The 15,465-nt window shown below is 38.6% G+C and overlaps 1 protein-coding gene across 1 annotated transcript; it reads right to left on the bottom strand.

The window, feature by feature from the left end:
* Positions 1–5,269: 5,269 nt before the first annotated feature.
* On the bottom strand, positions 5,270–5,623 carry LOC147904683 (chaperone protein dnaJ 20, chloroplastic-like). Its single transcript, XM_087392052.1, has one exon. The coding sequence runs from the start codon at positions 5,621–5,623 to the stop codon at positions 5,270–5,272; it is 354 nt and encodes a 117-aa protein (XP_087248178.1).
* Between the last annotated feature and the right edge of the window lie 9,842 nt (positions 5,624–15,465).

Below are 15,465 nucleotides of genomic sequence, written 5' to 3'. Positions count from 1 at the left end.
TGCATGTTGGTTTATTTCTTGCCATGCATGCCTCATAGACCAAGGTGTGGGTAGTGACATGATAGACTTCTTATACTTTCCTAGAATAGAACACTGAGAGGACACTTGAAAATTTTAGAAATAGATGTGTAAGCTTCACAACTTACACCAGCAGTATCACAAGCTACAAGCATCATTCTCCTTTGCATCTACAATGTCCTTGAAGTCCTTCAGCACCTCTTCAGCAACTTGCACACGTAGGTGTTTATGTCTTGGGTCCCTTAGTATCCCAATGGCATTGCTTGAATTCAATGAACTGGCTAGAGCATATGAAAATTCAATATCATCCTCATTCGTTCTTCCCATCACATCTACCATGAAGTTCCTAAAGGACACAAACAAAAATTAAGCACAAATAGTGTAGCACATTGGAATCTCATTGGAACATTGGATAATCAACCTTGTAGCCTAGATTCTCCTCTTTCTAGCACTTCCAATGGCTGCCAATGCATCTTTTTACTGTAAGTATCTTTTTTTCATATCCTTCAATCCCGAAGGTGTTTCTTTCATCTATTGCACTCATTATTCTTCCTGTTTATTCTTCCTTCTTCAACTTTGTTTATTACGTTGTCCTCTGTTGAAAAATTGTGGGAACCATTGGTGAATTGCCTAAATAATTTGAACAATGCTGCAAAACATAATAAACACCCTAACCCAAAGATGCATTTGTGAAATCTAATCCGATCTGACCCTCTAACAACTGCCTAATATTATGTCCACAAATTCAAAGCACTAAAAACACTGCTGCGAAATGACCATACTATTTTACAAAAAGTGAATGATTTCTTCTTCGTTACTGAATTTCAAAACAGGGGGATTCAACATGATCATGGGCTCCTTTGGATAGATAATGCTCCTATTTTTTGTGTATCCACAAATGCAGAGATTGAAGCTTTTGTCATCAATAAATACATTACCACTGACATTTCTCTTTTCCCGTTGATGCAAATGGACATCCAAACACATAGACATTGCAAAACGTGCTTCAAGAAATAAAAAAAATGCAGATTCAGGTTTCCACGATTACCAATGAAGATTACCCAAGTATTATTACCATTGCAACAAACAAAAGTAACCAACACTCTTAAAAACAACATGAAGAAAACTAACTTACTTTTATTAGAAGATACAACAATGTTGTTAAACTATAGTACTTTCTTGGAAAAACTTGAATTGTCTGAAGAAGAATACATTCTAACAATTGAAGCATCTATTTCACAACCAACACTATTTTTGAAAAGACATCCAAAAGATATATACACAAATAATTTCAATCCTACTTTGTCATCACTTTGGGGAGCAAACACAGATGTTTAATTCATTCTAAACCCACATGGCGCAGCAGCATATTGTACTTCATACATGGCAAAAATCGACAAGGAAACATCGGAGGCCGTCAAAGCAGCACTCTCACAAAGTATGATGTCAAATAGTGCTCCAAATGAGCGCATACGCTGAGTTGGAAATGCAATTCTAAACACACAACACATAAGCTCCCAACAAGCTGTTTACTTATGTCTATCCGATTTCCACTCTCAACCTCTACTAGACAATTTCAATACATTAACACAAACCCTCCAGAAAAAAGAACATTGCTCTTAAAAGCAACTCAAATAATTGCATCCAGATAGTACAAACATATTTTTTGACAACATTATTAACAATACGGCAAAACACTCTTCATGGCATTTGCTTAGCAACTTTTGCAAGTGAGTATGCAGTCACATTAGATAGAGCAAAGCAAAGAAAATCATCTAAAATTATTCGCTTAACAATTATAGTGAGTCGCAAGATCCTGAAAACTACTACAGAGAATTATGCACTTTATACCTTCCATATCATAATATAGAGCCATCCCTTAATGAAAAAACTCCAACATGGCATGACAAATACAATGAAAACAAAGACATTATAAACAAGAACAAAGACAAATACAATAAACTCATTCCAAAATTCCCTTCAAACTCAAGAACAACTTCTAAAGTTTCCCAATCATCGACTACTCAATCAACACATCGAAACATATTTTTATGTAGTATTCATTATTAGGAGTTAGTTTATAAGTCAATAAGGATGTGTTATGTACTTGGTTTTAACTTACGAAAACTAAACAATGAGCAATGTCTCATACTACAAGATATCATGTTGAAAAAAAGAATTGATTCTAACAACAAAATCAATCTTTTCTTGACGCAAAACATTCACACTAATGACAATTGTACAAGTGCTACTTAGACACTACTCTCACAAGGAAACCCATGATATAGATCTACCCAAAGTACTCTTGTTGGCATACATAGGAAAAGTAGCATTCAACATTGGTGGGACAACAATACATGTAGCTTTATGATTACCACTAATGGCATCACACTACTCAAGCCTATCTGTAGAAACATTGCAAGAACTATCGCAACTTTATAGAGATGTTCAACTTGTTGTTTTTTATGAAGTCTCTTTAATAGGCCATAGCACGCTAGTGGCAGCAGATATGCACCTTCGGGAAATAAAACACGACCACCTACAACCCTTCGGAGGAATTGATGTAATACTATGTGGAGATCTATGCCAAGCAAGTCCAGCCAAAGACTCTTGGATTTTTATGCAACAATCAGCAAACTCATCAATGGTCACATCATATTGGGAAGAGAATGTTCTACTCTACGAACTAAATATACCAATGCAGCAAACAAACAATGAATTCATACAAGTGCTCAACAAAATCAGAACAGGAGAACATACCTCAAACGATTTATCATACATAAACACACAATATCTAAGAAAACCATTGCAAAAGCAAAAAATTCCTCACCTCTTCTACACTAATGTGGCAAAGGACATCCACAACAAACAAGTATTTGAATTGCTAAATGAAAGACCACATATCCTTGAAGCAATAGACAAAAAACATAAAACATGTAGCAAAAAAATCGTTATACCAAATGATCCAAAAAACACTAGAGGGTTACACAAAACACTACATTTGAAACTAGGAATGATTGTTGAAATCTGCTCAGGAAATTTAGATATTCTGATGGTCTTGTTAGCAATGCATATGGAATATTCAAACACTCCAATACGGACATACAACCTAAGATAGTATGGGTTCTCTTTGAAAACAATGACATTGGCAAGAAAAGTCGCTATAACAACTCTTCCCTCTACAATGATAACATTCCACTTAATTGAACTCCTATACATTCAATTACACGAGACTTTCAAATTGGAAAGAACTACTTGAACACAATCTCTCGAACACAATACCCTATACAACGTGCTGTAGCTAGGACAATCCATCGTTCCCAAGGATTGACAATGGAATCACTTGCATTCGACCCTACTTCTATCAAAGCACATGATCTAGTCTACACAGCACTCTAACGTATATGCAACCCCGGCAACCTTTTCCTATTAAATCCAATAGAGGAAAAACATATCAAAGTAGACAATACAGTTCTCAATGAAATTCAATGCTTGAGAAGTAATAGGCAATGGATTGCAAAGCAATTAAACTTTTCCAATCAACATACACAACAAAAAACACTATAATCACTTAACACTAGATCACTAAACTCACACTTCTAAGATATTCTTCATGATCAAAGTCTATTAAGTGCAACAATACTTTGTTTACTCTTTGTTTACAAGAATTACATAACAGAACAAACATACTCTCCTTACCTAACTTCACATGTGTACAAAAAACAAATGGCATAGGGCTTGCTACATGTTACAAAGATGAAATGAAATTGTCAACAAAAAAATACATTCAAAACAAAGGTTGCGAATGCTTACTAACAATATTCACAAACAAATATATGGCCAATTTTGCAATCATCAATATATACAATTCCTCTTCCACACCCACTTCCACATTAATATATTCCCTGCAATACCTTTTAAGAGAAATACAACCAAACACACCAACAACAATCATAGGAGACTTCAACATTAACTACAAAAACTTAAACAATAAAACTATACAACTCATCACATTTATGAAACAAATACACATGACTCAATTAATCCAAGAACCAACAATACAACACGGTTCAATTATAGATCACATTTGGACTAACAATACACAACATACTATTTCAAGAACTAACTTCACCTATTGGTCCGATCATTCCCTTATTTACACAAACTTAGATACACCTACAAGGCAGGCCTTATGAATGAAATTCACCTTGTTTCTTCTCACAAAAAAAAAGAAATTCACCTTGTTTCTTAAGGGTGTTTTACGAAAGTGACTTGAATGCAAATGATAAGCATTTTAAGCATTTTGTCCAAAGGGGGATCAAATGCTTGTAGTTAAAGTGTACAATCATTTTTTTCTTTTGGTTGGATTTTCGTTTTCATTCCCACATGCCTTACAAGTAGCTTCCAAATCGCATACATGGGCTACGGGCCATACGTACCTATGAACTAACTCTAGCAATCAAATTTGCAGGGTTGTTCAATCAAGTCCCTCATTCAATTGCCATATCTAGTCTTCACCTTACTCCTTATACATATGCGCAATTGATGCAATTGCAATGAAATCTAAACATTCAGATGGATCACTAGCTTATGAAGAAGAGCTGAGGTGTACATGCTTAAACATTTGCGCACAATGTAACATATGTACCCATCCAAGAAGGGCATGGACGCTTTGAAGTTGTCTCCTTAAGAAGACTATTCAGACCTACAACCAGATATTGATGTTCATATACCCTTCTCAAATACGATGGAGTACAATTTTACTCTGCAGATGCCAAGTAAAGTCATCCTATAATTTGTTGGTCGGTGTCTTGCTGCAGTTGTGATTCGTGTCCGAGATTGATGCAGTTGCCATTGTTGAAATCTTTCACACCCTTGTGAACGCAGACAGAGGAATTCGAGAGTCGATTACAGTGGTGCGGAGGAAAATGCTGTGGCAACTCATTAGAGAGCTGTGATCTAAAGTGTTGCTGCCAGTATCACAATAATCTGACGATTAGTCTCGGTTTACAGCGTCAGAGTGACCTGGATAGGAAAGTATTGGCAAATGATCAATCGTCGATACTGTAGAACTTTACTTGCCAGTGAGGCACTAGTCAAACAACCGGCCCATAGATGGTGAACGAACTATCTCTCTTCTGTGCAGAGATATTTTATCTGAAAGAAACATTTCGCAGAGCAGATGCTTGACATTTCCGGCGTCTGTCAATGAGCATTCCAGAATAAATTATGAAGGACATATGGTCAAGGCTCAAGAAATATCATTACGGCGCATCTTTGCACCCCAAGATTCTCTTGCAAATGGTTTGGATTCCTGTCTTCGACGAAGGTTGCTCACTTGCGCCTCCCATTGAAGCTTCCACGCCACTGACACTTCACGTCGATCTGCGGTCCCACGACGTCTTCCCCGTGATATTGTCAGATCCGAAGCAAAAACTCTTCCCAACGCTTGGGCACAGAACGTGTGTAGCAGATTGTAGTCATACTCTTCTCGTCGCTCCGGGTCCGACAAGATCTCGTAAGCTTCCTGCACTTGAAGGAACTTACGAACCGCGACCCCCTTGTCAACTGCAGCACAGACGTCAGGATGGTAGCGCCTGGCCATCATTCTGTAAGCGCTTTTGATCTCAGATTGGGTTACGTTGTGCGGCAGATGTAGGACAGCTTACAGCGATGCAGCGTCAGAGGTGGGAGGCAAGGTTTCGAGCTGGTGGGCAGCGGCCGCACCATTGGATCATGTCACAATTGGATCATGTAGAGGCAACTTTCCAAGGAAACGCGGCCAAAGTGGAATATTGGATCATGTCACAATTTGATCACATGACTTGCTTCCCCCATGCCCCCTTCTAGGAGCCATATCTTCTTCTTAAATCTGACCCCTAGAATATCACCCTCTCTTGCAACCCCACCTCCTTCTCGAAACATAACCATACTTTATTGCTCTTGAAAAATGATCATTGGTCCTTTGAACTTGCCTCCACGTCCCCTTCATTGGTTTTCTCATTCATAGAATAGGTGCCACACATGGAATAAATCAACTATGGGGTTCAAAGCATATCCTTTTCCTAGATATCATAGTTTGTGCTAAATCATCCAAACACACCCTATTATGCCATCACTTGCTCCACCATCCCTCTCTCTACCCCCAGTATTAGTTCTACAAAATGTCAATACCACATCCATCTCCAAAATCTTTAGCCTAGGCTAAGAAAGGCTAAAATTATGGAGCAATAGGCTTTCCTACTTCAAGTCATGCACATTGATAGGATTTTCAACAACAAGGATTGTGAAATTTGAACAACTTCCATCCGTATTTAATGAAGTGATGTGCAATCCTCAAAGTTTTTAAATGTAAAAAGTAGCATTTAAAAAAGTTGGAAGAGTGTGTGGACCCTACGTGCCTAGTGATTGCATCTCGTGGGAGAAGACCATGTAGAAGGCAAGGAGAAGGGCATGAAGAAGATAAAGAGAAGCCCATGGAGTTGGGAAGCAAAGTCAACAGCCATCATCATAGCACGAGGTTGAGCCTTCATCTCCATGCAGCACTTAGTTGAACAATAAATTTACTCAAAAGTTTTAAATAAAGTTTATTCACATCGAGAACAAGGTCTATAATAGTTCAATCCCATCATGAAGGCACGACATTGAACCTTTCAATTGATGTGCTGCATCGAGTTGAAGTCTCAACCCCATGCTTTCATGGAAGATTGCATGGACCCTACGTGCCTAGTGATTGCATCTATGGGAGAAGGCCATGTAGAAGGCAAGGAGAACGCCATGAAGAAGATGAAGAGAAGCCCATGGAGATGGGAAGCAAGGTCCAATGCAACTCTTAGTTGAACATTAAAGTTTATTTACATCCAGAACAAGGTCTATAATAGTTCAATCCCATCATGAAGGCACGACGTTGAACCTTCAAGTTACTTGATGTGATGCATGGAGTAGAAGTCTCAACCTCATTCTTTCATGATTGTTGAACTTTTCAAAAGCTTAACTTTTGAGAAAAATTATCCTTCAACTCGATGTATTGCATTGAGTTAAGGGATAAGTTTACCCAAAAGTCTCAAATGAAGAGGATCCCTTTGTAAATATTATCATCTTGACAGCATCAAATGGGCATAAATAAGAAAGTGATAATCCAAAAGGACCTTCTTTATTCCTTATTGTGAGTGGCTTCTTAGATCGATGGGTGCCGTTATCCATTGTTCAATCGGTGCATAGTCTAAGTAGGATCTTCTCCTTCAAGTATAAAATAGCCTCATAGGGTGATACAATTCGTTGGAGAGTTGGAGATGTTGCTTTTAGTCAATCCAAGAGAGGTTTCTCCCATTTAACAACAATGAAGTTTTGATACAAGAGTCCAAGTCATACACAATGACGTGAAATCTATTAGTATATCATATCTTCCATGTGTTTATAGATGGGAGCAAGGTACTCATGACTCCATTGATAACTGACTATAGTAATGAATATAAGTTATCTTGTGGGAGTACAATATGCCTTTGGACTGTTTGGTAATCATGAGGTGGTTGGGTTTCTTTATGGAATAGTGGAGGCTTGAGTTTGCAGTCTAATTGCAAGGGAGAACGAAACGGTTGAGAGGGATAGAAGATGAAACGGTTAAGGGAATGGATAGCGGTTTGTAGCCTGACTACACTGTCAAGGTGAGAGCCACTGCGGTGGTTGTAGCCCAACTACACTATCAAGGTGAGAGCCACCACGGTGGTTGGCTTCAATTTTGATTAATTCAAGGTGGCAGTACTAACTTGTATGGTAATGAGTGATTAAAGGTGGTGGAATCTAAGATTCCCAGCCACATCTGTGGTGGCGGCTAGGACCCACCAAGCTGGTAGTTAACTACTAGCCACCGTAGTGGCCCGTAATTACTCACCTTCCAGTTACCACCACCAAGCTTGCATGCATGATTACTACGAGCGTAGTAAATTACCAGTCACTAGGATTGCATGCTCAAGAGAGTACTAGAGTGCATGGTAATGAGGGATTAGAGGTGATTAGGCTTCATGGTTTACTTTTGTGGGAATTACTGTCCGGTGGTGGTGGCTCTCATCAGCCACGTCTGTCATGGCTACGATTCCACCGAGCTGGTAGTTAAAATTACCAGCCACCGCTCACCCACCACTGGGCTTAAGCATGCATGATCAGCCACCACCGCTCACCCACCACTCGGCTTAAGCATGCATGATCACTACGAGTGCAGTAAAAATTACCAGTCACCGGGCTCGCATGCTACATAGAGTACTAGAGTGCATGGTAATGAGTTATTATAGCCACGTCTATCATGGCTATGATTCCACCAAGCTGGCAGTTAAAATTACCAACCACTACTCACCCACCGTTGGGCTTAAGCATGCATGATCACTACGAGTGCGGTAAAAATTACCAGTCACTGGGCTTGCATGCTTAGTAGAGAACTAGAGTGCATGGTATTGAATGATTAGAACTTCATGATTTACCTTTATGGGAATTACTGCCAAGTGGTGGTGTCTCTCACCAACCACGTTGATTGTGGCTAAGATTCCATTGGGCTAGCAGTTAATTACTAGCCACCGGAGTGGCTTGCTCACCCACCTTCTACCCTTGCTCTACTTTTCTCCATGCTCCCTCCTCCAACTCTCGTCACTCATTTGCTCCCTTGCTCATCTGCTTCTCACCCATTCATCTTCACCATGCGTACTAACACCCCCCCTCGATGCTCTGTGATCCCAATGTTATCTGCCTTCTCATATAAGGTGATTACATTGCACTCACCTAGAGTAGAAATGTTGGCACTAGTGGAGACCCTTTGTTCCCACAGTTGATTCCCCCTTCATCTGCATGTCACCACCTTAGATGACATGCTCACAGAGGGCCACTTTATGGTTGTGTTGTATGGGTTCCCCCTAGATGTCCACGAAGGCCTCAATATTTTTAGAGCAGAGTCCTCTCAATTTGTTAGGGGGGCCATAATCTGAGTCCTAGCAATGTGCATGGTCTTCGGCCTCTCCATCGTATCCTCCTTGGGTTCCCTAAATGGCTTTAATGTAACAAGCTAGACTAGCGAAAAACCAAGTTGTACAAATTCCCTCTTGCTTAGACGAGCTCTCAGCAATGGCTGGATGTAATCTTTTGGCCTCTAAGGCTCTCAATGATCTTTTGGCTCAAGTGCTAGATGTAATGTTTTGGTCTCTAAGGCTCTCAGCAATTGCTGAGTTTTTATTACATTTATGTAATCTCTTTTTGTTCAATTTGAGGCTCTTAGTGTGCACTGTTGTTAACTTTTATATTTGAATGGTTATGGTCACTAGCTATAATCTTTTGTGCTTTAAGGCTCTCAGCAATTGCCGAGTTTTTATAAATGTAAGATCCTCTTTTCAAATTTTGCTCTGTATAAGTTGTTAATTTTTATATAACCTATTATTGGATGTAGATGTACATTGTAATCTCTTTTGCTCAATTTTCACTCGATAAATTATACTTTTTCTCTCTTTTATATTTACTACAAGGACTAAAATACGAGTAAAGAAGGACTACAATTTCCTTGATTTATGATCAAAATAGTGCTAAATAACTCCAACGGCCCACCGTTCTGGTTGCATGGAGATACATCTAGAAAAATACAATTAAACTTTCAAAAAATGCAATTGACGATATGGCCCGAGGTCCCCTCTAGGGGCAAGGGCCATATCGACATGCATTATACAATATCTAGGATGCCACTAGATAGAAATGGTATGTTGATATGGCCCTTGCCCCTAGAGGGGACCCCTCAAGGGCCATATCGTCAATTGCATTTTTCTTGATTGCACAACAGAATATATTTTCCTTGGTACACAAATATATAACTCCAAGAACCAGCCCAGTGGCTATCATAGATCTCCTTCTATTTACTAGCACGTTGGTCGTCATAGACCTCCTCCTATAATACGTAAAAATAGGTAACAGAGCTATAACTCCAAGAACTAGCATGGTGGTCTCTTCAAGGCAACCTTGAATTCTTTAAAACATGTATACTTTTCTACATCCCAATCTTGTTCTTAAAATTTTTTTGAAGAACAAGTGACCTTCAAGTTGTTCTTGGTATAAAGAAATTTTTATAAACATTGAAATTATTCTTGAAAAGGGTCAACGTTTGTTTGGGTGTATCCAATTTTCCCAACGTCATGACAGTACACTGGCATAATAATGAGATGCAATCTATTTATTGTGAACACCGCATAGCTCAACACATGGCATCTCTGCACTGCTTCACACATCGCATTCTCTGGCCTAAGACACATGACCACTTAACATCACATAGCCTTTTGCCCGTAGCTTTGCCACCTATCACTGGCACCGCACCCATGCAAATCATTAAATTTACTTTGCTTTACTAAATTCATATAAGATGCACACCAAATACATAGTTCATAGACTTTTTCATATTGTATACAAGAAACAAGATGCACTTATTTACCTCCGAGTATTGATCTCATGGCCAGCACCCTCCAAGGCCATAAACTGGATTTCTATTTACTAAAGAAGTATTCATATAAGCATGTACTATATCCAAGATTAGCAAAGACTATGAGTGAGACTTTAGAGATTGGCAATAGTGCCATTATTTTTGTGGGATCCTTAAAGAATGTTAGTGAGACTTTAGATAAGGGGTTCACTTTGGAATCAAAGGTTAGTATGAAGGATGCCATAGCTTGGGGATCATTTTGGAATCAAAGGTTTGTGTGTGTCATCCACACACAGGAGATTTCCCTTTTGAATGTAATGGAGACCTTCATTGTTTAGACATTCTTGAGCATAGAGGGTAGATTTGGCCCTAAGAGTCAAAGATGAAATGATGTAGGACATCGAGCAAAAGTTGTGCATCTCTTAGCCGCCACAGTACCCATGGAGAGAAAATGTTTGGTGCCCACACTGGAGAGACCACCGCACTAGTTCTTGGCATAATAATGAGACACAATCTATCATTCTAAACACCGTTGTAGCATAGTCTCTGGCCTATAGTCTCTGGCCTAACCTTATGTCATCGTGCAACCTTTTGCCACATCTTTGCCCATGCAAATCATAGGTTGGCTTGGAGAGACCACTGCATTGGCTTTTGGCATAATAATGAGATGTAATCTATCATTTCGAGCATCGCCTCAGTGCACTCTTTGGCTTGACGACCTGTCATCATCGCCCAGTTGTTAGACATAAACTTGAACCATCAACCTGATTTCTAACCTTGAGTTCAAGGTTCAAGTTTGTATTCACATTGACTTTGAATCTTGAGCTCAATGTTAGACATCAAGCACAAGGTGCAAGCTAATGTCTAACCCATGTCTAACAACAAATATGAACCTTCAACTCATCTTAGGCTTCTAAGGAGAGAAGATTAACCTTAGTATTTAGCCTTTATGCTTACATTGAAGTTATTGTGTTCAAAACATTATGTCATTTTTTAGAGTATTGAAATGTTTTGGCAATTCTAAGACCATGGATTCTTTATTGATTTTAGAAAATGCTTTACTTATGCATAAATCATTTACCAAATTTCATTCAATGAAGTGCTATGGTTGGGTGGAATCTTTTAAATATTCTAAATATTTGACCTAAGCAGGTACATTACCAAACAATCTGCAACTTTTTTAAAGCAAAGAGGAGGAAGCCATTCATTGAGGTCTTACATGAGAAGCGGGTTCCTTGAGGAGGAACAAGCTCATTGAGATCTTATAAGTTAAATCAAAGGAATGGTACTTTTCACTCAAGAAATGGGATTGGATACATGCATGGGAATATTTGTCTAAATGGAGAGATGTTTGGGCTATGTCTGAAACATTGGAAACTTTTCTTTGTTTAGAGGAAAAGCTAAGATGAGAGTATGGGCCCACCAAGAGATGGGGTGATTCTACAAGCCCACACAGAAGGGATGTGGACGTTGGAGACCTTCCATGTGACTAACAGCCACAAGAGTATGCAAGAGTATGTCTCTCCACCGATGAGAGACTTGCCAATGCAACTTGCCAAATTTTGATTTGCTTAGGTCTTTCTAATGGCTACTCCATAATCTTTCGATTAATGGGTTGCTTACAATCCTATCAAAGAGGCCGTTTTTGAGTCCAAATCTCCCCTAATACATGGTTGTGATGCCTTTGGGTAGTCTTTGTAGTAAGTCTATTTTTGTGCATTTGTGATGGTTGTGTTTTGAGATCTTATTTAGGTAATGTGTTTTGTATGTATGTTCATGATAAGTTGAGAGTAAGGCCTAATGTGGGCCCGATTCACACATGTCTGTGGCCAAAATACAATATTAGTCTACATGTCTGCTGAGTTTTGAGACTTTGTCCACCCTTATGTTTCACACAGCATGGACCAGTTCATTCTAAATAGTAAATGCTCTAATATTATTACACCAATGAGAGATGGCTTGGTGGTAGGGTCTCTAGGCTTGCTCATTGAAGTCTTTGGTTTGAATGCTAGCGGAGCCAATCAGGTTTCATTTTTGTGCCCAAGCTCACGGGTGGCCTTGGGAGGCCGTCCATAAAAAATACATGATTTTGCATCCACGTCAGAATGACCACCACCATTCTACAGACGTGTGTGAAAGTCCTACACTATCACTCTGAAATTTCATTAGTACACATCCCATTTTTGCTCATGTCCGTGGACCTGTGTGAATCCTACCTAAATCACAAGCTAAATTGAGCAAATACAATGGGGATCATTTGTACAAGCCTATCAAGAGCTATGGGAAATGTGCAAGGTTGCTCAAGTTAGCCCACCATTCACTTGCCACATCTAGTCTCCCCCAACTAATTATACATATGCATAGATGATTAAAGTGCTATGAAATCTAAAGATTCACATGCCTTATGCACAATTGCACACTTTGAATTTTTCTTGTTAAGAAAATTATGATACAACAAATATTGGTGTTCATAACATATGGATCCATCCAAGAAGGGTATTGGATGCTATAATGTTGTCTCGTTAAGAAGACTATTCTACAACTAGATATTGGTCCTTCTCAGACACGATGGAGTACAAATTTTACTCTATAGATGCCATGTAAAGTCTTCTTGGTCTTCCCTACAATAACCAACTCGCTGTCAACCCCACGCTTGTAGAAACATAACCATACTTATTGCTCTTGAAAAATGATCCTTGGTCCTTTGAACTTGCCTCCATGTCCCCTTCATTAGTTTTCTCATTCATCCAATGGATGCCACACATGCAATAATCAGCTATGGGGTTCAAAGAATATCCTTTTCCTAGATATCATAGTTTGTGCTAAATCATCCAAACACGCCGTATTGTGCCATCAATTGCTCTACCATCCCTCTCTCTACCTCTAGTATTAGTTCTACAACATGTTGATACTACGTCCATCTCCACAATCTTTAGCCTAAGCCAAGAAAGGTTGAAATTATCGAGCAATACGTTTTTCGACTTCAAGTCATGGACATTGATAGGATTTTCAACAACAGGGCTCATGAAATTTGAACAAATTCTATTCATATTTAATGAAGTAATGTGCCATCATCAAAGCACGAGGTTGAGCCTTCATCTCCATGCAGTGCTTAGTTAAACATTAGAGTTTAATTACATTGAGAAAAAGCTCTATAATAGTTCAATCCCATCATGAAGGCATGACATTGAACCTTCAACTTGATGTGCTGCATTGAGTTGAAGTCTCAACCTCGTGCTCTTATGATGGTTGAACTTTTCAAAATCTTAACTTTTGAGTAAAATTATCCTTCAACTCGATGTATTGCACTGAGTTAAAGGATAATTTTACCCAAAAGTTTCAAATAAAGATGACCCCTTTGTAAATATTATCATCTTGACAGCATCAAATGGGTGGAAATAAGTAAGTAATAATCCAAAAGGACCTTCCTTATTCCTCATTGTGTCAAAGTAGCTTCTTAGATCGATGGGTGCCAGTATCCGTAAGTCTAAGTAGGATCCATGAGAGGTTTCTCCTATTTAATGGCAACAAAGTTTTAATACAAGAGTCCAAGTCACACACAATGACATGAAATCTATTAGTATCACTACACACGGGCCCTATTCTGATGCATAAGCACCGACGTTTAGCATGCGTGGGATGCTAATCATCAATAATCAAAGCCAGATTCTCGTTAAGTGTCACTATATAGCAACTTTAGACAAACATCGTTATATAGCAATGTTTACACAATATGAGCCAAGAGGAAGATGTGCATAATGACATCATACGAGAGGAAGATGGAGATCATGATATTTAGAAAGAAGATGACCATCAAGAATCACCCAACTTTATTGAAGAAGATGATCAAGTCTTAGGTGAACATATGATGCCAAAGTACGATGATGATATAGGAGATCAACTCGGTATAGAATTGGAGATAGACTTATTTGGCACGCTAGATTTGAAGCCGTTGATGTAAATGCTCTTCATTGATTTTGTTCATCTCAAACTTGGACATAAATATATGAGCTTCAAACTTGATGTACATGCTCTTGTACTTTTATTCTTTCAAAGGATCAAACATGTATGAAAAGATTTTTTTTTTGTGATTGGGAAAAACTATCTTTAAAGGTCGGTATGGGGAAAAACACTCTCTATAAAATGTCGCTATACGAAAGTGTCTTAGAGTTGCTATATAATGACCTTTTACAAGTCTCGCAAAGGTTGCTATATACCAACATTTTATAAAGGTCGCTATATAGCAACCTTTATAAAACATTGGTATATAGCGACACATTTTAAAACCTGCTTTACTTACCAACAATTAGTGCCTCGCATGCGCTAAACATCGGTGCTTAACCGTTGGAATAAGGCCCATGTGTAGTAGTGTTTGGAATTATAAGGTGCTACAAATGCTCGAGTACAAACGATGGTAGACATGGTGGGAATTGATACGCAATGTAAATAGGACTGTGGTCAATCGAGTTTTCCCAACATTACTATTGGTGAGTGGCGCGTTTGTCCATATATAATCAATCTCAGATCCATCAATTATTGCTGGATCTTTGTTTGCTACTAGAGCTCTAGTTGCAAATGATTTTGTTCCATGAGGTTTGCTAGTTGCATTTTCTTTTGTGAATGTTCAAGCATGTTGATGTTGAAATAACCTAAAGCAAAAGTTGGGGTTTCATGAGTAATGCTTGTGATAAGTGCTCTAAAAAAGTGTGAAGGTGGCATGCCTCAGTTTGGTATATTGAAGTTATAAACATTGGTTGTCTTGGATTTGGTTGAAATTTGCTGTAATCATTTTGAGGCTAAGGACTATGAACATTTTATGTGATGACAAAGAAAGTTTGCATTTGTATAGGAGATATTTAGCCATTCCTTGGAACCCATTCCTTGGAACATTGTGATTGCAGGCTTTTATGAAGTCTGTTGGATGTGTGGTTCTAGTTTCAATGAGATAGAAGAAAGTAAGATGCCTGGAGATTATAATCTACACTTAAATCAGCTGCATATAATTG

This window comes from Dipteris shenzhenensis, chromosome 2 (assembly GCF_047967505.1).
Source record: "Dipteris shenzhenensis isolate YYH24624 ecotype China chromosome 2, Dip_SZ_1.0, whole genome shotgun sequence".
In the NCBI taxonomy this organism is placed as follows: domain Eukaryota; kingdom Viridiplantae; phylum Streptophyta; class Polypodiopsida; order Gleicheniales; family Dipteridaceae; genus Dipteris; species Dipteris shenzhenensis.
This window is presented reverse-complemented; position numbering and strand designations above follow the sequence as displayed.

What these genes read in the sequence shown, in the direction of transcription:
- LOC147904683 (XM_087392052.1), bottom strand. Translation starts at nt 5,623, where the DNA reads ATGGCCAGGCGCTACCATCCTGACGTCTGTGCTGCAGTTGACAAGGGG.